Source organism: Anabas testudineus, chromosome 24 (assembly GCF_900324465.2).
Source record: "Anabas testudineus chromosome 24, fAnaTes1.2, whole genome shotgun sequence".
Taxonomy (NCBI): domain Eukaryota; kingdom Metazoa; phylum Chordata; class Actinopteri; order Anabantiformes; family Anabantidae; genus Anabas; species Anabas testudineus.
The window spans coordinates 14,327,631-14,354,758 of NC_046632.1; the positions used below are offsets into that span (position 1 = coordinate 14,327,631).

Genomic DNA, 27,128 nt, shown 5'->3' on the forward strand with positions numbered 1-27,128 from the left:
TATTGTAATCTAAGCAGGAATTGTCGTCACCGGTATTGTCACTGTTGCTTGTTTTCCCCCTGTTCAGTCTTCACCTTGATGGAAAGTTCACAGAGGCGACTGACACTGTGTTTATTGTGTGTTTAGTTTAAATCACGGGACTCAATCCCTGCAGTGGTTTTATCAAGTGATTAAACGGGGCTGCACACAGTGTGGAGGCAGACACTGCAACAACAATTAAAAGAGATGTGTTCACAACATTATGTTTTAAACCTTTTTAAATGTTAAATGTATGTTTTCCTAAAGCACATAAGTGTTATCTCAACAACTACATTTGTTTAAAACTCGGTTATATTGAGAAAAGACACAAAATATTTGTCTGACAATAAAATAAGAAAGTCCACATGAATAAAATGAGTTTAAAATGTTTAAGATCCACAGGTACTCACAGATCGCTCCATGGTTGAAGGCATCCAAGAGTGTGACGGAGGAAAGTGGCACCACTGTAATCACACCAAAAACATATAAGGGGTATTTGGTTTAAAGGGCAATTTCAACCAATTTAGAATAAAAAGAACTCTCACTAGCATGGCGTCTAACAACGCAGACATCGTTAGTTATTTGTCCAGGAATCACAACTTCAGACTGCTTAAAGAGAAGCATCAGTAGATGTATGATAAAAGTGTGCATCCCACAGTATTGTTAATATTCATTTAAAAAAGGATCCACTTATAGAGGAGTTGTGTTATATCTGGATGGGATGATGTTAAAAATATAAAATTAAAAAATGCTGCAAAGGCATTAATGATGTTTTAATGTGTAATGTTATGAGGTATCCTGCTAATTTTGCTTCGTGGCTACTAAACTACTGCTGGAGCTGATGGGAAAGCGAACAGTTCTGCAGGTAGCCAGGTACCAGTCGACATATTTATACTGAATGGTTTTTAATTATTGTTCTAAATGTACATTTCCAAACCATCATTTGAGTCTTAAATTCCTACTGTATATTCCTTAAAGTGCCTCAGACATCTTCTGTTTGGAGCCATCCTATCTTTACCAGAGAGTCGACAGCAGAGACACAATGAGAAATGAGGAGTTGCTGCATTATATATAAATAAATAGAGCCCTGTCTGTCGGGTGGACCACTGCTGTTTGAGAGGGCAGAGAGACCCAGCTTCTCTTCTCAGCTCCACTCAAATTGTCCGACAGCCCAGAAAAGAAGCCGGTGAGTCACAGTCGTGTGCTTCAGCAGAGGTCTTGTATTTCTGCCCGAGCACGAGTGAGTGTAACAATTACTTCTTCCTGCCACTCATCAAGTCCCAGAGGAAGTAGTTTGATAGATGACTAACGTGTGATTTGATCCGTCACAGTAAATGGAGGCTACATGTGCACGGACTCTCTCATTGCAATAAGAGAAATCAACCGATTCACATTGGAGAGTTCAGCGTGTGCTTCGCGTGCAGGTGTCAGGTCACATTGATTCTGGTTCTCCATCACATCCGTGACAGCCGACGTTTTCACCGTCAACAGAACGTTTTTAGAGCTCAGCTGGCTTCTTATTCCCGTGATTTTACATGATCCATCAGCCGAGGCCTATGACTAGTTTAGATTAGTTTATTAGATCTTTGATGAGATCAGAACAGCATTGTGTCTCTAATTATATCTGGGTGATTTATATTGGAAGTTTTAGCCTTTCGCTTTACTTTTTAAGCCTCGTTATTTTGTTTCCTTGCATGATCAGAGCCACTCTTCAAACTGGAGGACAGGTGGATGTTGGGAAATGAAGCAGTGGGTGTGAGTTCATGTAAAACCTTCAGCGTAATAGTACTAGATGAAGTAAATGCAGTCCACTTAGCATGTTCATCTGCTTTCAATTGCTAATTCTCCACCGTGAACATCTTCTGATAACCACTTTGACTTTTTGTTAAGGTTACACTACATATCACTCTTAATGGCTAAGCCAGCAGGGGCTGGATGCTGCATTTAAGTGCTTCAGGAAACACTGAACGCCTTCACTACAACCAAGACTCAACAAAAACATCCTTTATAATACAAGATCTCACAGTATTTCACTTTATTCTAAATAGATATCTGTGTTCTCTTTTGCTCACATTGTTTATCTCGTTACTTAACATCATTCAAATTAAACAAATCGAAATCTCTCTTTTTTTTTTCTTTTTTTTTGTCTGTTTTGACAAAGCACCCCTGAGTGTGGGGAACAGGACACGATAGAGAGAGAAAGACGTTGAAGAGGAACAATTACCTGTGATGGCGAGCAGTGGCCAGCAAAGATCCCCATGGCAACCTCTCCTCCAATTCCCAGAATGGTGAAAGCGAGAATACATGGAGCCATTAAACAATCTGTATCATGAATCCTATATTTTAATGTGGAAATGAATGAAAATCTAGTTTTGTTTTGTTGTGAGAATACAAATATCTAATTGATCAGTTTTATACATAATATATAACCCAAGCTTCCCCAAGTCTGTCAGATAAGTGTAGACGACAGACTGTGATCCCTCTGGGCACCTTCTGCTCTCTGGGACTCATGTGTGCTTTGTGTCAAATGGTGATTCAACAACTCGACTGCTGTGGCTGATCAATTCATAAATGAAAAGCAGGAGAGAACTGGTAATCAATGCTGCTGCTGACCTTTGCTCTGAAGTTAAAGCCCTCATGTTCCTACACTGTGAGACTGTATCTAGGTTTTGATATTTAAGACTCTGCACACTTCCTGTTCCTCAGACACTCTCTGCACTCATACAGTATCACATTTCATTCTCTAAATTTGTCTACTTGAGCCGAACGTTTAGGTGACCCTGAAAGTAAAATGTACATATAAGAATTTGTGAACTGAAGATTACACAGCTTACCTACCAACATTACCTGTTGTTGTCAACAGAGGGCAGCAGTGTCCCGCAGTCACTGAAGTACTCCTTCAAAATATTTCTAACGAGGTTGCGACCCTCTAACCAATCAGAGAAGGCCAAACTAATTGGCCTTCTCCGATTGGTTACATGGAATGAAGCAGAGCAGAGGGAGAGGATGGAGTCGTGATTTCTTAACATAATGCATCAGTCGACTGCCTCATTAAAAACAATAATAATGATCAGACTTGAATATTTTAAGTCTTCGTTTACTCACATTTCTCGGTTTTCCACAGTCATTTTAATTCCAGGAAACACAGGCTGCTTTCTCCAGCCTCAGGTGGTTCAGGATGCGTTCAAGAACTCAAAAGTCTGTGGGACATTTAGAGTTTCAGACCATTATTCTCACCTTGCCATTCTCATCTGGTCCCTGAAAACAGCATAATAATATCTGACAGCTCGTGCTCAGCTGAAGAAGAAAGTCAAAGTCAGCCCCCGAGGATATTAGGGGAGGAGGAAATAACTGCATGTATGTTAATAAAAAAAACCCCAATACTTTACGTATTCTAAAATGAGATAATGTTAGTGAATAACAATATCTGGAACTCAAAATATGCATATACATGTCCAAACCAGACCTGCCCCCGTTTACTCCGAACATTTCAGTCTGTTCAAATCCAGATGTCTCATGCTGACGTGAGGCCACAGTAGAAAGAGTAAAATGAATGGCTGTCGAATTATTACGCAACAAGTTGGGATAAAGCAACAGAAATGTGCATGAAATGTGTTGTGCAGCTTCTCATGTGTTGGACCGGCTGTAGACATCATCACCCACGGGTAAAACAACCTTTTCCAAACATTCCTTTTATCTTTTAGGGCTAATAAAGACAATACATAGATGACATGCTGCATTTCAAATGGTGCTTTTATTGCAATGTGTTGCATTCCCACATTCATAGATGTTATAGATTTGTTAGTCAAAGCATCATTTCCTCAAGGTTGGCATCCTCACCTTGGAAAAAAAAAACAAAAACAAAAAAACAATGAAAATAAAAAGCAGAGGGATCAAATGCACGAGGTGTTTGTGTTTTGAGTGTAGTAGAGAAATGTGTGTGTGTGTGTAAACTTGAGCAGCCACGAACATATGAATGAACAAACCTCCAAATTTAGACTTCCAGTAGATGCAAAGAGTTTTTAATTGTCAAACAAAAGAAAAAGGAAAAAAAAAAAAGAGAGAAAGAGTTCTGTTTGTCTATCAGCCTGCAGGGATGTCGCTCCCTGCAGGGACTGGACCCGGCCTGAGACTGATTGTCTACAACATTCCAAAGAAAAGGTAGATTTCTTTATATTCACGTTACACACCTGAACAGCGGGATCGGGGGGAATATTAAAAGAGGCAGAGAGAGAGAGAGAAAGAGAAAATATAACAAGCATAAAATTCTCCCAGATGAACATTGTCACTCATATTGTCTTGTAATAGCTGCTCCGATGCCTCTTTAGAAACAAACTTTACATGAGTGTAATATACAAAACTGGACAAAAATGAATAAAATGTATTATATATATTTATATATATATATTTATTTATATTAATTTGTACAAGGGAGAAAGTGGAACCTTGGTCTTTTAACTAAAATCCACCAGAGAAAGCATTACCACCCCCCCACACCCCAAACTTTGTTTAACATCTCTGAACCATAACCAACCTCAGTCCCAATAAGGCAGCACTTACAATACTTGACCAGCTGATGCACACGGAGTACAGGTTTGAACACGTGCGTCAAGGAATGAGTGGGAGTAATAATGAAAAAGGACGTAGCGGTGCACAAACGCCGCTTTGGACGAGCAAATTTGGAGTCTTAATGAGGAGAAACGAATGGAACCGAGGCGCCGCATTTTCCCTGACGCCACATCGCTGAATATTCCACATTAGGCAGCATAAAGGTGTGACAAGACAAGCAACAGAAAAATAAAAAAGGAGAGAGAGGGAAAGAAGAAGGTGAAGTCTCACACAACCCAAACACAAACAAAGCGTCCACCTTGGTTTGAGGACAAACAAGCTGACGGAGAGCAAAGCGAACGCCGACGGTTGGTTGGTGAAACGGTGTCGTAAACAGGAATGTTTTTAAGGTTCAAGCAGGAGGAGGTTTTTAACAGTTCGCCTGGCTTTAGCTGACAGCGCAGAGAGAAGAGGAGAGGAGGGGAGAGGAGGGACGTCACCTGAAGAAGACTGGCATAGTATTTAGAGTGAGGATCGGTTGTTGTACGCAGAGAAAGACACAGAGGACTACATCACAAAGAACGTGAAGTGTACCGTTTTTAGTTGCTGTTTGGATAAAGGGTACTCACTACTATTTCAAATTAAAGGACTAAAGCTAAAACATTTTCCTGGTACATTCAGGGGACATTGCTTATTCTCCAAATACAGATGTGATTCAAACAGTTTCCGATGGCCTTCTCTACTACTCTGAGTTAATCTGGTATAAAGTGCAAAATTAGATTGTATTTGCAAATTCCTAGAATAATCTGATTAATCTTCTACGTGTGTAAAAAAAGTCTTTTAAAATACAGTAAACTTTTTTTTTTTAATTTTTACAAAGGTGAAAAAAGGTTTAAAAAAAACCCTGGTTAACAAGGTTATTATTGTTAAACAGCAAAGCAGCAACCTTTACTGCAGAAAATATATACACGAGGCACCTCAAGTTTGGTATAAAGTTTTTAGTTAATGGAAAAAAAGGGTTTGTTTTTCCCCCCAGAATGAGGTTAGAAGCTGTGAAAGTGACTAAACTAAATTCACCGACAGGTTTGTGTTTGAACGTCATGATTTTGCGTCGCTCCAGTGTTAATTCTACGAGTCAACGTAACGAAGCGCTCGTTTCCATAAGGTGCATAGCTAATGATTGCAATGATTTCTTTCTTCCTGTAAACGAGTGACAGCACTTCAGGCGCAGATGACCTCACTGAGGGCACCGATGTCTCTGAACGGACCTAACTTGACGGGACGTCACGTGGGTTGGAGCCGCTTGAGGCCACTTTTTGAAAATAAGGACAGATGGAGTCTGGAAAGGTAACAAGCGACAGGAGACGAACATGCGAGACAACACTGAACAGCAGCTGTGTGAGAAAGCAAGAAATCCAAATTGGGCCGCTACATAATTCCTTGTCCAGTGGTGATGAAGTTTGCATATGATATTCATCAAACGTTAAGCTTTGGTCATTTACTATTGACGGATGCAAAAAGAAAAAGGAAAAGGCTACATCAGTCAGAAAAATAAAACAGCCCACTCGTATACACATCAACCAGGAAATGCTTCTCCACAAAACCAAGGCTCCACTCTCCCAGATCTGCTTAAACTTTTTGACAACAGAGAAAATTAAATAATATGGCCTTTTTTTTATTGTTTAAATTAACCCGTACAAAAAGCCAGTCCACACTGCTTCTCTCTCAGTAAAATCACATTCAGCAGTCGCTAAACCATTCTCTGGCATAGTTATCTGAAACACCCACAGGTACTGTGCAGCGTCGAAAGAGTAAAAGAAGAGAAGAATCAAACCAGGACATCTTCGACTTTTCCATCTTAGAGAACACCAGATATACAGTATTAATCACTTACACACATACATACGCACTCACTGATAGTCATATACATACATACATCATCAGAAAAATAAAAAAGTAGAAAATCAAAGCACAAAGTAAAAACATGACGGAGGCGAGTAGTTATTTACCACAAACTCGGAGCACTACTTGTTTTTTTCTTTTTTCTTTTAGCTGATTCTGAACAAATACATATTCACATTTCTCTGCTATATACATTATGTTAACATCTCGAAACCAATGTTATAAAAGAACCTAACCTTGTACCTGTTAACTGTAGTGAGAAGAGAGGGTTGTCGGTTCCACTGAATGGCTGTTGCATACAAAAACAAACAACAACAAGAAAAAAAAAATAGCATTACATATGCATTGGTTGTATTTGGCATGTTTTGTTGTTGCAGAATAAGCTGAGTATCTGCCTTTAACAGGGTTATAGAGGAAACCACTTCCATAGGAATAAAAGGAAAGAGGGGGTGTCAATACTGTATGTGTGAAATCCTCACAGCAGACTAACTAGAGGAGGCCGACACTGACAAAAAACTAAAAACAAAAATACATTCTTCCACTTTGTGCAGCTTGTGTTTCTTCTACTTTACATCGTTTGAACGGTGGCACAGGACTGTCTGACTCCTGGATTTACACTGCGAGAAAGTCTCTAGAGAACAGAAGGGAAACGGGACTCGAGCGTCCCCGTTCCCCGTTGAAGTGCAACACAGACAAGAATTTGAGTGCCGGCTTTCGAAACGCCTCATCGCCGCTAAACACTAATAGACCGTTGTGTCCCCAGTTCTCTCCTTTAACCTTTTCCTGAAGGCTACAAGTCTCGAACAGGTCGACTAGATGCAGACACTGGAGTGAAAACTGTAAAACACGTTTGTTTAATTTCAGTTTTACTGCCCTCTACTGTTTAAACCTGTGCTGAAGTCTCAGTTCACAATCAGTGAAAGTTATAGGAGAGAAATGGGACGCAATAAGTCGCAATATATTCACTTACGTCATCTATAAAATAAAAGATTTTAAAGAATTTATGTTAGTTAATAACAAAAATAATAAAAATTTATTTTCTCTTTATGTTTCTACAAGTGCTTGATAGAAATGCCAAACGCTAAGCAGGTCAAGCTAAGAGTAGAGCGCAAATAAAATAAAAATAAAAATAAACTAAAATAAAAATAAACTACGCTAACGTCGATCTGTAGCCCCGCAGTCAATTAAAAACCTACAGCAGCAACCAAACAAGCTGCTCACAGTGTGAAAACATGGTCAAGAAGGAAAGAGAATGAGGTAATAAACAGGCGTTGATGACTTATCCACATGCTTTTCTAATAAATACACAGAAAAATAGAAAATAAAGAGTCTTGGTAAACCATTTTAAAAACATCTCAGAATTCTTTTCTGCATTTCAGACTTAAAACGCTTAAGAAAGATTAAAGACTATGACCGTTCCTGTGCCACTGTTGAGGTGCACACTGCTCGGATCTGCACATAAACACATCTGAATCCACACACGGAGCATTTCAGCTGCGCACAAAGTGGTTCTCACATCATACAACATTGGAGGAGTTGGTGGGTGGAATGTTGACCTTGCATACTATCCCTCTATAATGTTGCATACGGCGAAGTATCGCTGTAAAAACAGTACACAGGAAAGCCCTATTCCAATGAAGCAGCATAAGACTGCCTGCTGTTGACCTAGTGCGAGTGATGAATTAGGTAGTTGTGAAACTCGTTTTACACGGGCGATGAAAATCGCCCTAACACACGAGCATGAGGTCTGCGCTGTATGCAAAACCCTCTCCACAGATTCCACTCCGAATGCTTCACCGGAAAACAAAAAGTCACACAGGATTACTTCAATCAGAGAACTCCTGATTTTGTGCTAGAGGACAGACGTGGCAGATTTGACTTGAGAGTAAAAAAAAAAAAAAAGAATCGCTGAGGACCTTTGTTGTTGTTACACATCAGTGGATGTTCCTTGATAAAATTAGTCCTGTGTTAGAAAAGAGCTTGAGAGACTGAGAAGGACCAGATGTTGGTTGTGTAGCATCCTACACTGAAAACCTTTGGGTAGTGTGTGAGACTGAGCCCTAAACTCTGATATAAGCGTTCAGACGTGCCTGATATGAAGCATATCTTCACGTCAACTTCATCGTGTGAAGAATATTCAGAGGCGACGTCTTCACAGGGATTTGTTTTCCTGGTGAGGAGTCGCGCCAACTTCTGCGTGTGAAATTAATTTTGTTACAGAGGTCTGTTATCGCTGAGAGAGACAGTGTCTGACTGAGCAACAGTAGTCAACAGAAAACCGTATGTGTGTGTTTGTGTGTGAGTGTGTGTGAGTGTGTAGCCAGTGGAGTGAGGTCTTCATCGGGGGAACCAGAGGTGGAGGGAGAAGAGGGTTGAATCCCAAAAACCGAATCCTCATCGGGAACACTGATAAAACAGATTTTCAGAAGGTGAGGAGAACATACATTAAAAAAAGAAATAAAAAGTGTTTTTTGTGACTCAACCCCGTCCTGTTTTGATTCAATTTCATGACATCTTTAAATTATCGATCACATCTTTGTTAGCAACTTCTATTACTAAAGCCTCTACGTAAATGTCATTATATAGGAACAATATCCAAAATCCCGTTGTTTGCTGCGACACAGAGTCACCGGAGAGCGTGAAGTCGCAGCAAAGAAGGTATTATGGTATTATTATGCTTTTTTTTTTTTATACAATGGTTACACAACACAAATGCACTGTTTGAAAAAGTTCTCATGAAAGTATTGTACATACATAAGAATAAAAAAAAAGGAGAAAGCAAGAAAAGGTGGCCGACAAACTCCCTGGTTACCACAAGACAAAGCACAGCAATGAAACTTTGCTTCTTTTTTTTCCTTCCTCCAGAAAGTGTGGCTGCTGAATGGGACCCTGAAGGAAGTGAGATCTAGCAATGTTTAAACTCAATTGCTTAAAAATTTTGATTTTTCACATTTTAGAAGATGGAATAACTTCGTCCTCCACTGCAACATTTAGCGTTATAACAATATCATGATGCCAAAAAAAAAAAAAAAAAAAAAAAACATGAGCAGACAATGTTAAAATAAAATAAAAAAGGATAAAACCTGGATCCAATCACATTATACATAGTTTTATAGTTTTGCTGCTCTGAGTAATCAATTAATTACACTTTTTAAAAAGGAAAGCAGATACAAGAGAAGAGTGAGCTCATCCCCAAGTCTTTGTCCTTCTGTATTGTACAATACTACCCGCCTGCACGGTGCACATGGCAAACAACACTGATAGGCTGAGAGATAGCATGAAAGATCCACAGAAAGAGAGAGAGAGAGAGAGAAAGAACCCGACGGGGCTCTGTATTCACAGCTGCTGAGGTGGGGGGGTAAAATGTGACGGACAGACAGTTAAATAATCATAACAGTCTTTTTTTATACTTTGAAAATAATAAAAATAAAACTTTTCCCAAGGGGAGAAAGACATGTAAGTTCCAAACTGAGCAGCATCCCGTCTGTCTCCCATCCATCCATCAGTCAATCCATCCATTCTGGCTGTTGACAGAGCTTGTTCTGATGATCATGAAGACGATGTCGATGATGATGACGACGACGGTGAGAGCAGAAGATTCTTTAAACAATTCAACCCAAAAAAAAATTTAAAATTAAACAAGAAGACGAAATAGAATAATATGCAGAAGAAGAAGCAGAGCTTGGGAAAACTCAAACTTCCACCAGGCACTGTAGCTGATAGAGAGAGACAGTCACAGAACCAGCTGATACTGAGCTTCTATCCCACAATGCCACAGAGGTCTGAAACCTTAACATTCCCACATCGCTGAGAGACAGGTAGAGGAAAACCAAAAAATAAAAAGCCAGAGGTGCTGCTGTGTGGGACACTCCCACACTTAAAAGCTGAGCACAGCTGTACGCTGCAACTCATGCTCCCAAGATGCACTGCTGCTGCTGCTGCGACGGCCCGACAAAAACAATCCGATCAGAAAAAAACAAACTCAACAAAAACAAACAAACAAACAAACAAAAGAAAAAGGAGGCCGGCCCTGATTTGACAGTGATGACAACTTGGCAAATCTACAATGATGTTGCAGTTGTTTTCTTGGGTCAGGAAGCAGGAAGTAGGTCACCGAGGAATGAGCAGCAAGACAACACTGCCTTTAATAGGCTGAGGCAGACAGACAGGTTGTCAGACAGATTAGACAGGCAGGTTTAAATACACTGCTGCTCCTTCTGACTTGAGTTTTTCTTTACGTACTGGGCGGTAAAACAACCGGTCCCGAATAACCCCCCGCCCCCTTGCACAGAAGTGGTTAGGCTGTGCAACTCCAGCGACAGCCAGACCTCTCTGAGCCTACTCTGTGTCCGTCCAAACATCCATCCAAAAGGTGAGACAGAGACAGCAATGGGTCTGGTGCACCGACCTCCGAGGAGGAGGCGTAGAAGTGAGAGAAGTAGAGAGAAGTAAGAGAGCTGAAGGGGTGGCAGGTGTCACTCGGTGAGCAGCTGCTGGAGGAGGCTCTTCTGCTGGGCCTGGTTGTTCTGTGGGCCCTGTGGTCCGGGGCCCTTCGGCGAGGCCGCAGCTCCGATGGAGCCCTGGTTCAGGTAGGAGTCGCTGCCAACCAGGTTTACTGTGCACTGGACGTCTGCAAACACCTGAACCTGCTGCACCTACAGAAACACAAGCGGTGATGATACAGGGCCACCGGTGTATTTTTACTGTACCAAGCTTCAGTCCAGTTTTCAATCAAAAATACCTCAACACTAAGACACCATGGTTACAGGTCGACCCACTCTACCACCTGAGGCAGAGCTGCCCCCATATGGACTGTGTGCTACATATGTGGTGTTTGTTAATAGCTGTTGAGAGTCGTTACCTTTCAGATTAAGATTCTACATACACAACAAACCAACAACAGAATACAGACTGACACATACAAAGTCACTAACCTGCTGGTCGCTGCACACTGGGCCAACGTTGCTGAGGTTACTGTTGCTCATGCCAACCTGCTGCCCCATGGGAGGTAATGTGCCAACACCACCGGAGCCTCCAGCCATGGAGACAGTGATGCTCATATTGTTGTAAACCCCCTGCTGGCCAAAGTTCTGACCTGCGCTCTGCCCTGACTGACTAAACAGGCTGTGACAGAGGGGAACAGGGCACGTTAGTCTCAGTGCAAGTGCAAGAATCCACTTGAAATATAAAAGTGTGGCAGAACTCATGCACAAGTGTAACTCTTCACTGTAAATCCACAATAAGTGCAGCTGATCAGTAATTCTCCTCCCAGACGTATTTTGGAAGCATGGTGCACAGATTTTAACTGTCTAGTGACAGACGCTGCTTCCTGACCTTTTGTTTTTTGCTACGTCTGGCCAGACTGTCAGCGCAGTGAGAGAAAGACAGGCAGACGAGAGCTGTCTGAACTGTCTGAATTAAACAAATACGTGGTGGAAACAGACTTGTTTAGATGTTTACAGACCACTTTATGTTAGATACCCTCCAGAAGAATCTAATCCTCTATCTCAACCACGGTAACCAGGTATCTCACTTATATGACAGTAATCTGCTTACTTGAGAAATCCATCTGTAATCAGGTTACGTAAGTGCATGTAAATAGTTAATTTTAAACAACGTAATGTTTGCATAGGCCTTAACAACTGTGTACACTTTCTAACCTGTTGCTGCTCATGCTGGTCTGTTGCCAGTTCTTCATGTCCGGTGACTGGTAGCCAAGAGGTGCAGCCTGCTGAAGCAGAGGACTCTGGGAGGTTGAGTTTTGAGGTGACAACAGCGGACTGGTTGGGCTCATCTCAGGAGGGAAAGGTGGATCTTGCTGGACCATAGCTTTAAAAGAGAAAAAGTAAAAAAAATTATTAGACAAACACTAATAAATAAATAAATATAAGTGGCCGTGGTTGCATGTTTCCTTGAACTTACCAGACCCTACAAACTGCTGAAACAAGCCCTGGGGTAATGAGGAGTTCACGGTGCTGTTGAACTGGCCCTGCACGCCGCTCATCAGCGTCTGGTTATTCACAGGAACTCTGCCGGGCAGTTTGCTGTCCAGAGGGCCCCCGGACATGGGGCTGAAATGACTTGGTGAGGTAGGGGAGTTCCCCGTCATCGGGTTGTACCCTGGTGGGAAGTTAAACTGCTGTTGCTGCTGCTGCTGCTGCTGTTGTTGAGGTGTTGTGGCGGGACCTTTTGGGGCCCTGACAGTTCCAATGGGCCCCACGGCCCCGGTCGGAGCACTTGCCATGTTCTGTCTCATCAACATGACTTTCTGCTGGAAAAGCTGGCGCTGCCGGTGCTGGATGCTGTAAAGCTCCCTCTGACGCTGGGCCAGCATCTGGGCATTCAGTGGAGGCTGCTGAGGAAGACAACGTCCAAGAAGGAGCACGTTACAGAGAACAAGGAAGGTATGATACACCGTGTTAGTAATGGCCACTTGTGTATCTGTATGTTTTCAGTTCCTTTGAGTGATATGTTTACAACTTGAAGATCGATTGAAAAACAATTCAACAAACGCAGTGAGAAGAAGAAAGAACAGACCAATAATCAGGGTTAATACAGTGAGGTAGTCTTGTTTGTATTTCTTAGTTTCAAGCTGTATGATCAATTATTAAATTATACCATAAGCACAATTTTTTACAAAAGCTAGAATTTGGTACAAACTTTGTTTCATTTCTAATCCTTTCTAGTCCCTGTAATTCCACTTTCAATTAAATGATTTTAATTGAAAGTGAAGAGAAGCTGCATTATCACTTTAAAAACGTCTGAACGATGTTAAAATGTTCCACAGAGCTGAGGGGAACTGCAGAGTGGGGTGACATTTCTCCTTTTGCCACTGCGAGCCCCCTTGTTTACACTGAACTAAAGTGGTTTGATTCACTGTTAATATAAAAATATACAGATAACTATTCAATAGTCTGCACAGCTGTTGAATCTATGCAAACAAATGACTCTGGTAATGGTTCCAGACGCTGTTGAAGAACAGTGTTTGCAGTGAGGGTACAATAGCTGTGTTTGCTGCCACTGTGACTCACTTGTGAGGGCATTTGAGGTTGTTGAACCCCCTGGCGAATCCCCATGTTTGCATGCTGGGCTCCTGTAGGAAACTGATTCATGCCTGCCATTCTGTTCTGGAGCTGTCGGAAGAAGAAGAAATTAAATAAGCAGACGTCAGACAGGTGTTTGTTTATAATATGATAGGAAGAAAAATGTGATCATTGACAGAAGCAGAAGAAATATTACTGGATGGATAGAGACAGAACATTAATGCAGAGATTCTATTAAGGCCATTTTAACCAAGACTGACAAAATGAAATTAGAACATTAATTGTGATATAACAGGATTAAGACTAGCACAGAGCTACAAGTCAACACAACACAGATATATGCATAGTACAGTCAGCAGTGAGTGTGAATAGTGTATAAAGTATAAGAATAAAGATCCTAGAGGATATATTACTGTAGTATAATCAACCCTTTAACCCTTTTACTCTTAAACTGTGTTGTAAACGCATCCTTCATTTTATGAGAATTAATGGAACTAGCCACCGCCTCCCTGTCCTCACCTGCTGTGGGCCCTGCAGCCTCTGCTGCAGCTGTAGGCGCAGCTGGTTGGGTGGCAGTCTGAGCTGTGGGCCCATCCCCTGTGGTCGTGTCATCCCTGGCCTAAGACCCATGCCTGCCGTCCCACCAGGGAAAGCGCCTCGAGGGGCTCCAAAGCCCAGACCCTGTTGTCCCACCGTGGCCACTTCTGGAGGAAACTGAGCTTGCGGAGCTGGCGTAAATTGGGAAGTGTAAGTGGGGGGTTTAGGGTCCAAGGACACTGGAGTGGCAGTGGGTTGCTGGGTTGAGAAGTTTTGAGGCAAAGGGTCAAAACAACCACCCTGTGAGGAGAGCAACAAAAACATTCATCTTTATTTTTCATTATGTCATTTAAAATCAAAACCAGGAGTTCAGGAAGGTTCTTGCACAGAGCACAGAAGTTTCAATACTACCTGTTTTCATTTTTAGTTTAGCCAACTGAAGTAACAGCTGATATAAACATACTGAACAGGTCATAGCTAGAGCTAAAATATTTAAGATCTACTGCAATTAGACCAGCAGAACTGGAGTGACTGGGGATTACTTGTAAAGTAAAAACATCCTCTTGAAAGCAATCCAGCAGGTTTTTTGCCAAATCCAGCTTGGTGGCACAAAAAGGCAGATCAGAGGCCAGCAGAGGCTGCCAACACTATTGTGTTTGTTTTGATTCATTACAGTAAGATTATATAATTACTGATTCAGTGATCTCAAAATTAAACATGTAGCATCTGTCCTAAATGCGCTAATGCTCTTAAAAAACAATGCACACTCCCTTACTGTCTCTCCTGAGAATCTTTATCGCACTCGTACTTACCTGTACAAGTTTGTCAATACCCAAGGCCTTGTCCAGCTCAGCCAGTTCACTCTCATCAGTCCCACTGAGGAAGGAGACAAGCTGCTCCAGCAGAGCTTTCTCATCATTTCGGCCTTCAGGTGTCGTTGGCGGGCCGAGCACTTCATCCAACGTACAGGGCACACACTGCCTGCTTACACAGATTAAACACAGTGTGAATGGAGTGGTTTAAATAAGCATTTCAAACAATCTTCAGAATAGAAAATTCTGGTTTAAGGAGAGTGTGGCGACACTTACTCTTGTGGTGATGCCAAAGGAGCTTGTACAGGGTTACCGAGACTGTCAAAAGACAAGGTGTCAGACAGAGACAGAGGCTGGAACTGGGAATCTCCCACGTCCATCTTAGTGAGGCCTGAAAAGAAATTCAGCACAAGACCAAAACTTTTTACTGAAAAGAATTCGTCACTGAATTTTGATTTCAAACAGTGAGTATGTAGAACCATACCACTGCGCTACTCTCTTCTGCAGAATAGTGTAAAGCTATTTCATGTGGGGTCATACTGTATCATAAACTGATCACACTGGTTGTAAAAAGTTGTCATTGGAACATTTTTAGTATATTTATAACTGTAGAAGAGTTGGAGTATATCCAGTATGTACCAGTGTTTGAACTGAATAGGTTGATCACTTCTGTCTCTTGAAAGGGGCTGCTGTCTTTGGTGGTCTGAAATGGGTCTTCCTGTGCTTGGGTCTGTGTCTGGCTTGGTGTGGGGGGACTGCAGAAATCAAACGATGACTGACTCTGGATGCTGCAACCAGAGGGAGGACCACCATCACCTAACCCTGAGAAACAAAGACAAATTAAAAACAACAGTGTGTTTGTTTGTTTAGGTACAATGCTGATTTGCAGACTCACAAGCTGTCAGCCTTAACAAATAAGATACTCTGCACTGTTCTGTAGTTTTAGAGAAAGGAAGTAAATACATTATTGTGGTTATATGCAGTCTGTTTACACTGCAGTGTCCACAAATAGCCACTAGGGGGAATTCAGACTAACAATCTGTAGGTAAATGTATAAATAGAGAGCACTTTCTGGAACCTTAAAGCCTCCTGCTGCTACTATCACTATAATACTATTACAAACAAAACCATTTACTCCACTCTTTCCCACGCTGAAACTGTACCTCTGTTAGGAGTGCCAGGAGGCTCTCTCTTCACATTGACATTGCGGGGAGTGCCGGCCTCGCCCGGCTGGAGCTGAGTGGGTGACTGCAGTTTGAGCTGAGGGGAAGGGGAGTGGAGCTGGGGTGATGGAGACTGCATATGGGAAAGGGATTGGGGCTGAGACAGAGGGGACTGAAGCTGAGGAACGGGGGACTGGAGCTGAGCTGGAGGCTGGGATTGGGGGTTTGGAGACTGGAGTTGGAGGCCTCCTCCAGGTGTTGTTGAATCCTCACTGCCCTGTCTGGCCCCACTTGTGCCTCTCAGGCCAGGCAGCAGCTGGGTGAGAGGGTCCAGATCAACAGGACCGCTAGACATCTGAGTGAGATAGAGATGAGGAAGATGTGGAGAAAGACAAGATGGAAGTATAGATGGTGAAGAATAATGAGAAGTGGGAGAAATGGAGGATAACAGATCAGTAAAAGAGAGATGGAGGGAGACAAATGGTCAAAGGCTACTGAGATTCGGAGGCTGTAGCTGATAGCTGAGCCCACAGCAGAGTCCAGGAATCATTTAACTTACATTTCTGGGTTGTCAGGCTACATTTCAACGGTGACTTTATCCGAGCATTTTATTTCTAACAGCAAACACTGCAAAAGTTCACAAGTAGGGTGTTCAGAGCATTTCAACTCTTTCTATCTGTAGAAGTCTGAACTCATCTGGTTCGCTCTCAGCAAAAGTAAAAGACAACAATTCATTTCTTTAAAAGGTCTAATCCACTATAATATGAGCACCAACTATACCGTGGAGTCTCTGCTGTCCTTGCGGCTGTTTCGGCGGTTCTCTCCTACAGGGCTCGACTTAGGACTGATGCAAGCCGAGTTGCTTGAAGCTCCTGCAGCTTTGGATGCACCTCCTGCTGCCAGAGTGGATCCTGTACAGGCTGCACCGTCTCTGCTGTTTTTCTTCTCCACCTTTACCCTAACTGTCTTCAGACTGAGAGCAGATGGAGGTGGCAGGTCTCCCAAGTCCTTCAAAAACAAAACATGTTTCAGTTCATGTTTTTCATGGTTTCACTTTCGGCTCACAGTGAGGATAAAATCACAGTGAGCAACCTGAAGACAGCTGGAAAACATTTAGTGGAAAAAGCAGAGCAGAGGAGAGCAACACTAAGCAACAGTCAGAAGGTTAATTAATATACATTTGACGTGGTAGATACAAATACTATCTTTTAAAGAATTTGATGATAAAATGTGATTTTTTTACATCAATAATTTATACATAAACTGAATTTTATCTTACAAAACCAGATCCTAAATAAATAGAATTTCACCTTCTCGTCTGTATCTAGAAGAAAGCGGAGTAGCTGGTGATCCTGTGGCTCCCTGGAGCTGGACCTGGGCGGAGCTGAGGTCAGGGCCGGACTGGTGGGTGGCTCTTTCTTGATCTCAACTTCGTTTTTGTTCATTCCTTCCTCAGTGGTGGCAGAGGTGTCGTTGGGACTGCTGTCCTGGAGCAGCCGGTGGAGGATCTTATGCCGTTCTGTTAGAGTACTGTGAGAAGCAGGGCACTGAGGAGCAGAAGGAGGGTTCGGAGGATGAGGTGTTGATGTGCAGTGGATGCTGTTGTTGTTTGATTCAACTCCTGTACCATTGCTATCTAGGAGCTGATTGAGTCTCGGGTTACCAAGCTGTGAGGCAGAAGGAAGGGGGACTTTAACTGAGTCCTCTCCCCCTCCTTCTACTCCTTCTTGGGTTTTTGCCATTTGTGGCCGAGTTGAGGAGCTGGTGGGTGTACTGGCTTGTCTCTGAGGGAGTGGGGAGGACAGGGAGAAGGACCCTGTTGACCCACCACTACTATTACTGTCACCGGCAGATTGCTGCCCACTGAGGTTGCCTCCACTGCTCAGTGCCCCAGCTGGGGAATGGAGGCCTGGTGTGGAGGGAGAAAAGGGGTTCCCTGGTACACGAGGGCTTCCCCCTAACCCAGGGCTGGCCCGTGGCATCCTGGGCGACATAAAAGAGGTAGGGGTGGCTGTGAGTGGGCTGCTCAAAGGAGAGGGACTGTTCACCTGTTGGGGACATGTCCGACTTGGCGTCAGGTAGCCTGTGGGTGTGGCTGAGTTAAGTCCGTGGGAGGAGGCATTGCTGTTGTTGGGGTGAAGGCCTGGTGTGGCGAGACTGGAGCCTTGAGTTAAGTTGCTGCTGGGAGGAAGGGTTGGAGAGCGGGAGGGAGTCTGGGCAAGGCTGTCGAGGGTCAGTGGAAGGCTGGGGTTAGTGTTTTCCTGAGAGCTAGCAGTGTTGTGTTCCCTGGAAGGAAGAAAGAAAACAGAGGTAATCGTAACCGGAGGAGAGCAAAAGTAAAAACATGGTGAAGTATAATGTGTAAATAATGCGTTTACATATACACGACAGTATCTTGAGTTTTATTCTGGTTTTATGTGGAACAGAGAAACTCGGTAGACAATTCGATTTTCCAATTATCTGTGTCAGAGCAACTGAGCTACTCTTTAATAGTGTCTAATTAAATTTAGATTCTAATTAACAACCTATTTTTCAGCAACTATTTGATGCAAATACTGACGCACCTGTGTTAGAACAAAACTGATCTGTGTGAAATAGAAACATGGATGGTAAGAATGAAGAAACGTCTTAATTCCTTTGCTAGGAAATATCAATTACACTGTCCAATCAAGGACAATAAACTGTGTTTTTACTTAGTCACTTCACTTTAAAAACAAGTTTTAACTTATAAACATACGACACAATCAATTTATTTGTTTGCTTTGCAGCTTCAAGTTATCAGCCATCAATTTCTACTGACAACTGAGAAGAATCAGGTGCATAAAGGGTCTCAAGTACCAGAAGTCTGCATCAGTGTGTGCATCACAGCAGCTATCACAGTACCTGTCAATAGTGTGAATGCCCATAATGAAGGGCTGTACATCAGGGTTGGGAGGGCAGCAGAACTTGCAGCGGGTTTGAGCACTGAGCGGGGTGCCATCACTCAGAGTGAAATGGTACAGCGGACTGATCGCGGTGCCGTGGGTCATCACTGTTGGACACACACAAATGCATTGTTAAGACTTTGGTCTCAGCTCCTGTTTGTTTTCTTTTTCTTACCGACATGTACATAAGTAAATCACCCTCACTGCCCTGAGGCTTCAATAATACTTATGTCTTAGTGTTGGAGCATAGTTAGAAATCAATCAAGTAAACAGAAACTTTATCCAAGTATTTTGATCATTTAATACCAGTTTAAATAATTTGTTAAGCTTAATGGCACCAGCTACTCAAATGCTGCGTAGTTTGGCTGTTGGTTGAACTTTTGTTGACATGTTTGGACCAAACATTACCAAAATAAACATCTGAATAAACAATGAGGAAATGATTGTTAGTTATTTATCTGTCTTTTTTAAAACCTATTCTTCTTTTTACCTTTACAGTCTCCACAACACACATGCTTCAAGTTTGAAAAGTTAGTGTAACAATGTTCCTGAGCTAGTGCTGAGACTAACTAGGACTAAGCTGGCAGAAACCATGTAAGTGATTTCTGATGGTGAAGTTTAAACAACTAACTGCGGCTGCTCACCCTCCTGCAGCAGCTTCTTAGCGTGGGAGGGCTCTTTGCCCTGCGGCTGAAAGAAAGCGTAGATGCACTTCCTGACCAGGTCCTCCCAGCCAGGCCGGCCTGTTGCTCGCAATGCACTAGTTTCTATGGAGATGATCTTCCCTGGAGGAGAGCACCACACACACATAAAAGATCAGTCTGCACCGATTTCAACATCTGCAGGAGCGTCCACTCATTCAGAGTTCATCTTGTGACTATCACGAACAATTAGCTAATTTTCTGAGATGGAAGTTTTTCAGTCCACAAAACAAGCTGAACGTTCTCTTTACCAGTGTTGCACACACTTCGGTGTATGTGTGTTACCTGTAGGGTCCTGCTTCGTGATGAAAGACTCAGTGCTGACAGGCTGGGTGCGAGGTATCCGACAGGCTATACAAATCAGGCAGCTCTGCAAATCTGAAGCAGAGAGGACATGTGGTGAGGTTTATGTGTGTACGTGTGTCTGTTACTGTCAGTCAGTGCAGCAAAAAAAAGTAGAGTGGGCAAAGAAAGAGAAGAAAAAAGAACAGATGTGACCGTCAACAAGCCTCAGAATCTAACATGGAAAAGATGCAGATGTTACCAGATGATCAAGCCTTACTTCAACAGCTAATTTACACAGAATACTTAATGTATAATTTTCTCATATGCCTCTCAGATATACACTGTAGGTTGGAAATAAATAAAAACCTGTCAAAGCGTATCATTTTGTTTTTCTCTGTGTAAACGAGCTACAACTTGGAAATGTGTCGAGTGAACTATCAATCATATCCGAGACGCAAACAACAGACGTCGAGACTTCACAAAAACAGAAAGCAGCAGAACTGTGAACACAATTCTGGAGGAGACAGAGCACAAAAGCAAAAATAAAACTGCAATGCAGGAACTACATCACGGTTTTATCAAGGCCATTGCACCAGCAGCTTTAAAAAAAAAAAAAAAAAAGAATGTCCTTCAAGATTCTGGTCACTGTCCAATTTCCAGGGACTTGTTTTAATACTGTTTAACACTTTCACTCATCAGCCAAAAGTTAAAGATTTGATAAAGAGGGGCAAGGCAAGTGTTTATTTCCTTACATTAGATGATAGTCCACGTGTATTGTATACACACAAGTTAAATCATGTTGTATAAATAGACAAAAAAAATAAGAGAGTGAATTACTGAGCATGGCAGATGAAACCAAAGTGTCAACTTGAGACCATTTTTTTTAAACATGTACACGATGTGGTTTCAGTTCCTAGTTTTTAGTAGAATTCAGTTGTTGCACAGCATTAAAAACAAAAACTAGACCTCACAGAAATGCTGAATAAATAATAAATATAAAGAAGAAATTCGGGGGTCAACAGTACTGTGAGAGGGATCCACGCACACTTTGCACAAATCATTGCATGTAGAAAAAACCTCTGCTGAGGCTTACAGAGTGAGGACTAAAACCAATATTGAAAGAAATCCACTGATATATAACAGTTCATGTAGTAAATGCCAACAGACTGTGTGCACTCGTGTGTTTGCATGTACCATCACCCTCCTCCTGCATGGTCCGAGGCTGGGACACAGTGAAACACTGCATGATCTCGTACTGCTGCCGAGCCTCCTGATTTTCTGAATCCATCTCGTCTGGTGGTCTCTTCAGCATGCGACAGTTAAAAGTGTGACTGTTCCTTCGGGCAGGTTCCTGTGGCCACATCACACCATTTACTAAAACCAACAGAAAATAAAGTAAGAACTGATGCAGGGAAAAAGTAAAATTACATTGTTCAGAACAGTAAAGCGTTATATTTTTTGTTTGTTAAGCCTGTTTTGTTTGCTAAGCCTGTTGCAAATAATCAGCATATGCTGAAACTATAGATGTACATGTGTTATTTTGATTTGCATAGTGTCACAAAATGCCAATCAGACAGAGTATTTTTTTAACAGCCTGGGGTGGATGTAATTGTTTTGATCACTGCTTTAAGAAAGCTGAGTGCATCCAGGTTTTTGCAGGAGCACCTTCTGTGTTGAAAACCATGTTAACACAGAAAAGCCGTTTGTGTATTTCCCCCCCATTGTCTAATCAGATGAATGGCAAACTGTCAGAGACTCGTCCCAAAATAAGTCTTGAAGCAGGTCTGTGGTACTCCCCTGACAAGGATCTCTGTTCCTCTGTGAACAACATATTTGAGAACAGCCTCTCTCCTTCAATCAGTGCCACAGTAAGTGCCCTCCGCTCCGCGCAGACGTTTAGATAAATTATAAATTGTTTAAATAGCCGTGAGGCAGGATTTGGTGGTTGCCTAGTAATAATAATAAACTAACCCCTAACCTGCTCTTTTACCCTAAAATTGTAGGCTTTAACAAAGGCAGTGAAATACACCTTTCATTGTGCAAACTCCAAAAAAACATTATGGGTCTGAACATAGCTGGGTTGTAATAGTTTATTATGGAATATCACCCTAAAGATGCACAGAACAGTCCTTCAGTACTGGAAAAAAAAATCAATTTGTTCTTAAGTTTCACTGTGAAAGTACATTTTGGAGATCTTTGTTTCTCAAGGTTTAACTAAACATTAAAATAATATTATACCACTGGAGAAAGTCATTGTTTCACACCTCCCTCGCACCTCAAACACACCTACACACACGCAGCCACTCTTATTTTACCGTTTCTTTCTTCTGGTGTATTTTGCAGCTTTGTGTAGAGCACTAAAAATCATGTTAATTTAAAATCCCCATCGCTCATCCTCCCACCTTTCATAGATCTTAAAATTTGCCTTAGATACAATATGTCCCATTAATAAAGTAAGTTAATTATCTGTAGTAACGGCTATATAACAATTCAGCCGCCAAAATTAATTTCCTGAGTTTTATTGGCTACTTAATGGGTTTCTTTGGCATGGAAACTGTCAAATTTGAAGATACTGTAAATGTAATTACCAAGTATCTTAAAAATAAAATGCTATTGGCATCCTAAACTTAGGATATAAAGTACCATACGACAGATTGCACTGACACGATTAAAACCCACACTCGCTCCCCCACTCACCCAGGCTTTTGGGCAGCAGATTGCGTACAAATTCATTGTGGTCTCCCACATGGAGGATGCTGTAGACACTTGAGGTCATCAGCTCCTCCTGGGTGTATCCAAGGTAACTCGTCACATTCTCAGAAACAAAGACGATGCGGCCCTCTCGGTTGACGACGAAGAAAAACCCATCGAGGGCCTGAACGGGAAGGAGAATGGGAGAGGTAAACGGAAATCCGATTGTGTGTGTTGACTGTGAGGAAAAATCTCTGTCTGTGTGACTGTGCGTGTATTGTTCACCTCTAGCAGCATGGGCCCCAGTGCCTCTTTCTCCACCACCCCCTGGCTACTGGAAGAGATGTCGCTCTTCTGAACCTCATCATCTGGAGAGAGAAGAGCTGCTTTCTCTGTCAGGAGGAAACAAACACACAGACATGCTAAATGTTTCCAATCACATTAAACAACTGTATTGTTGCAACAACTATGCAGTAGTTCTTAAATCTAGAAATGCAAATAATCCAGACAAAATACGTCACTGTGTTTTCCACCCTTCTACTGTGGAAACTGGTCTAAAAGTTTCCAGGACGTGCTGGAACACTGACATATGCTATTCATTAAAATATATATATATATATACATTCAGACCTGTGATCAGACACTTGTACAGGTTTAAAGGCTTGAACACCCAAGCCGATATGTAAACCTCACTTCACTACACATTTATTTTTAGATTTTTATCCATTCTCTCACAGCTGTGTTAGTGTGTTCCCTCACCCTGCTCACGCCGTTTTATCTGCTGGATTTGGTCCACGGTGCTCTTGAGGATGTGGCACTTGTCGGGCTTGACACTGAGACTGGCAATGTCGCCCATGTTGGATGACAACAGCTCAGCCAGCTCCTCTATGTAGCGGCACTCCAGCTCTCGTCTCCGCTTCTCCAGACTGCAGAAAAAGATACGACGCGAAGACTCAAGGTGAGATTAAAAACATGCAATCACTAGAATCAAATGCTTTTTTATTTGCAATAGATTAGTAACAATCAACATATAAGAATTCAAAATAATCTTGTATGGAGATTTTAATATTAGGAATAAGCAGATCTGCATTTCACAACTCATTCTGATGTCACTGTAGGCTAAATACCGTTATTACCCAACAGTAATTTCCAGTCACTTATTGAGTGGCAGGAAAAGAGAGGCAGAAACTGAGAAAATAGGAAACTGGGGAGAAACCAAGGGGATGTGCTCAGACACGAATTAACGTTATACAGGGAAACTGCCAAAAGGAAAAGAGTAAGAAAAGAGTGAAAAAGGTGCAGACAGGCTAGTTTGTGTCTACTGACATGAGAATCATCATTTGTTGTTTAATTAATCAGTTCAACAAACTTTACACTTTAAAGACTTAGGTAACAACTAGTTTAATTTAGTCGCATGAAATAGCATCACTGTCAAATTGCTCAGAAGCATTAATTGGTAATTAAATGCCCAAATGTTTAATGTTTTCTTTCATATATACACACACAGTCGCCTGCATATATACACGTTTGTATCTGTTATGTTGCGTTATTCTGATTTTCTGTAAGTTATCTGTTTGTGCACCATTTCAGCAGCTGGCATAAAAAAACATTTAATTGTTTTTAAGTTGAGCAATATGGATATTATGTCTGGATTGTGCTCCAGGTTCATTTTGTGTAGGTGTGCCAGACTGCAGCACCAGTAGAGCTACAGACATGTTTATGCTGATTTGTTCTCCATGCTTGCGTTTTTTTTTCCCCTCTAAACTCTTGTAACCTGTCTATATACTATTTCTACATTTAAACGATAACTTATGATGTGTGTTTCCATACTGTCTTGTGTGTGTGTAGTATTTCATGCACATAAAGCATGAAACAAAATGTAAAAAACAAGTATGAAAAGAGTTAAAGGTTGTGATTTTCTAAGCTGAAGTTCAATACAAATGTACATTATGCTTAAAGCTGTGACGCCAATGGCAAACAAAGAATCACGGGAACGTATATTAAACTGTAGACTAAAGAATTGTGCATGAATATCACTTCATACTTTGCCTCTTTGTGAACCCAGATTCAGAAAAATCCTACATCTGCCCCTGCTGAAATATAAAATACTTAGTTCATACTTACAGTATGAACAAACATCAGTCAATATATCAATCTAGCTCTAGATGGTTTGAAAAACACATTGCCAGGCATCATTTTAGGCTCTGTGAACATGATTGTAGCATGCATGTTGTTTTGCTAGTTACAGACAAATGACTAATTAAGAAAATACAGAGTAGAGTAATTTAATTTTTGTTGTGAATTTTTCATGGTTACTCACAAAAACCCTTTTTAATGTCTTTTCTAACACGTGCTAAAAACATTGCCAAGCCAATTTTCAAAAACTATTTTAAGTCATATTAACGTGACTGCTGTCTTTGGAGGCCCACTGCTGCATAACTTGATGTGTTGCTGACACCTGTAGATCAGAGGAATGGCGTGAAACTATTGGCAGGAGTATTAGTATTGCATCACCTACATGCGCAAGCATGCATGCGTGTCCTTGTGCAACAAACAAAATGGGAATCCACTTTGGGAAAAGCAGCTTCATAGGGCTGCTAGAATTTAGAAAGTCCACATTACCTGTGAATCGGAGAATACAACGACAAGAGTGGAAAAAAACCTTAAACTTTAGCAAGTTTAACAACAGGTGGTTTAAATTATCAGTTGTCAGAGTGAATAAATTGTGAAATGCATAATGTATATACTGCAGTGCTTTTTCACCCAGCTGTACCTAACAGCCTGTAACGTGTTCTGCAATATTCAAATGTAAAAGTGTCTCCTTTGACGCTCTGCACTGCCTCATGTTGAACCTGATTCCAATAATATACTTTCAGACTGACAAGTTACAGTAAGGTATGTGGTAAACATGAAAAAAGAAATATGTGTGTATGCAGTATGCGAGTGTGTGTGAATGTGCATGTATGTGTGTGTGTGTGTGTGTGTGTGTGTGTGTGTGAGAGACGACAACAGCAAAAGTAGGTCAGCACATTGGCCAGCCAGAACACACAGGCGTGGTGACCGAAGGGGGGAGGGGTGAAGAAGGGGAGGACGCTGCTGTTAATGCGCAGGTCAGTGGCTGCATGTAGTTGGTGGAGAAACGCTAGCTGGGCTGTTACATCAGCTTACATCAGCTTTTGCTCCTTATATGCTCACACACACTGAGCACGGAGTACAATCACCCTTTAACAACTACATGACCCACCTTAAACCTTACCCCTAATCTAAAGCCATATTTATCCTTAACCGAAAATCGTGGTCACAACCTTGTGATGACCCTTAAAAGAACCAGAGAATTTCCTTCCTCATCTTCTCACTTAGTCATAGAAACAAGACTTCACACCCAGGACAACATTCAACAAGACTAATCAAAGTACAAGTGACTAGGATGACTGTGTGCCACAGGTTCACTACACATCTTTGCCCTGTCATCACTCATCGAGTCACTCATCAGAAGGGGTAAGTGGACATTTATGAGGGCAAATGATTGGCTGCAGCAGCATTAATGTGACAAGTAGGGATGGGGGTTCGACAGCATTGTACTTAATCCAGCTCTGTATTCCCTCATTAAATCTTTTTGAATAGTTGACTAATTGTGCAGTAGTTAGGAGTATTTTAAACACATAAGTCCTACATTCTGTGCTGTCCCTAAATGCATCGCACAAAACCTGCAGCTGACAGGCAGCTCATGCTACATTGATATAATCCTCCCTTAATGTACAGCCTCTGCATGGAAGCACTTTGCGGGTATCACCGAGTTGTTATTAATATACAGGAGACTCCAGTGCGACCTGTCTGCAACAGAATTCCAGCGGTTTGGGTGGTTTGTGTGTGTGTGTGTGTGTGTGTGTGTGGTTCTGTCTTGGATGCTTGTGTCGTAGTTTTGTCTTAGTTTCAGAACTGTTACACCGCAAACCACACCATGCAAACACTGTTTTTGTTTCACTCACCACAGTAACAAATTTCAACTGCTATCTAGCTTCTTCTAATCATATGAAGAACACAATTTATCAGCATTTAATATCAGTTTAATTAATCAATCAATCCTGTCCTTGTTTGGATGGTAGATTTATATTTATTCACAGGACTTGTCATTTATTCTTCAAAGTGAGCCCTTTTAATTATTTATGTACATTACTATGAAGTATTTTTTCTTTACATTGGAAGAAACACTCCCCATTTTTAGAATTAGAGCACAAGGATTTAACAGCTCTGCATTTACTACCTGGATCTCACAACCCAAGCTCACACAAATTCTTATGTAAGTATATCACACAATAAGACATTTATAAATCTTGTGTTTTTTGCATGTTTTATTGTTCTTTTTGTTATTTTTTTGTCATTTACCACCTCTTTGTGGCTTTTTCTGTCTCATTCTAGCCATTTTGCATATCCTTATGAACAATTTCTGTCTTCTTGAGGACGTTTAAAGGCCTCTATGTCATCAGTTTCTGACTATGTGGTC

The 27,128-nt window shown here is 41.6% G+C and overlaps 1 protein-coding gene across 3 annotated transcripts in view; it reads right to left on the reverse strand.

The window, feature by feature from the left end:
- Positions 1 to 3,753: 3,753 nt before the first annotated feature.
- The window catches only part of ncoa1 (nuclear receptor coactivator 1), a 43,691-nt gene continuing 20,316 nt past the window's right edge, over positions 3,754 to 27,128 (reverse strand). For 2 of the 3 annotated variants that reach the window (XM_026341042.1, XM_026341043.1), the window contains exons 4-22: positions 23,384 to 23,550; positions 22,910 to 23,016; positions 22,631 to 22,808; positions 21,128 to 21,307; positions 19,934 to 20,026; positions 19,592 to 19,732; positions 18,907 to 19,054; positions 17,334 to 18,309; positions 16,804 to 17,031; positions 16,024 to 16,378; positions 15,500 to 15,682; positions 15,137 to 15,251; positions 14,861 to 15,029; positions 14,031 to 14,348; positions 13,500 to 13,601; positions 12,391 to 12,823; positions 12,129 to 12,297; positions 11,403 to 11,592; positions 10,944 to 11,123 (exon numbers count right to left, since the gene is read on the reverse strand). In XM_026341042.1, coding sequence (XP_026196827.1) covers positions 10,944 to 11,123; positions 11,403 to 11,592; positions 12,129 to 12,297; positions 12,391 to 12,823; positions 13,500 to 13,601; positions 14,031 to 14,348; positions 14,861 to 15,029; positions 15,137 to 15,251; positions 15,500 to 15,682; positions 16,024 to 16,378; positions 16,804 to 17,031; positions 17,334 to 18,309; positions 18,907 to 19,054; positions 19,592 to 19,732; positions 19,934 to 20,026; positions 21,128 to 21,307; positions 22,631 to 22,808; positions 22,910 to 23,016; positions 23,384 to 23,550 — 4,432 coding nt within the window. Of the gene's footprint in view, positions 11,124 to 11,402; positions 11,593 to 12,128; positions 12,298 to 12,390; positions 12,824 to 13,499; positions 13,602 to 14,030; positions 14,349 to 14,860; positions 15,030 to 15,136; positions 15,252 to 15,499; positions 15,683 to 16,023; positions 16,379 to 16,803; positions 17,032 to 17,333; positions 18,310 to 18,906; positions 19,055 to 19,591; positions 19,733 to 19,933; positions 20,027 to 21,127; positions 21,308 to 22,630; positions 22,809 to 22,909; positions 23,017 to 23,383; positions 23,551 to 27,128 lie in introns of all 3 variants that reach the window. The other variant, XM_026341044.1, reaches the window with a different exon arrangement.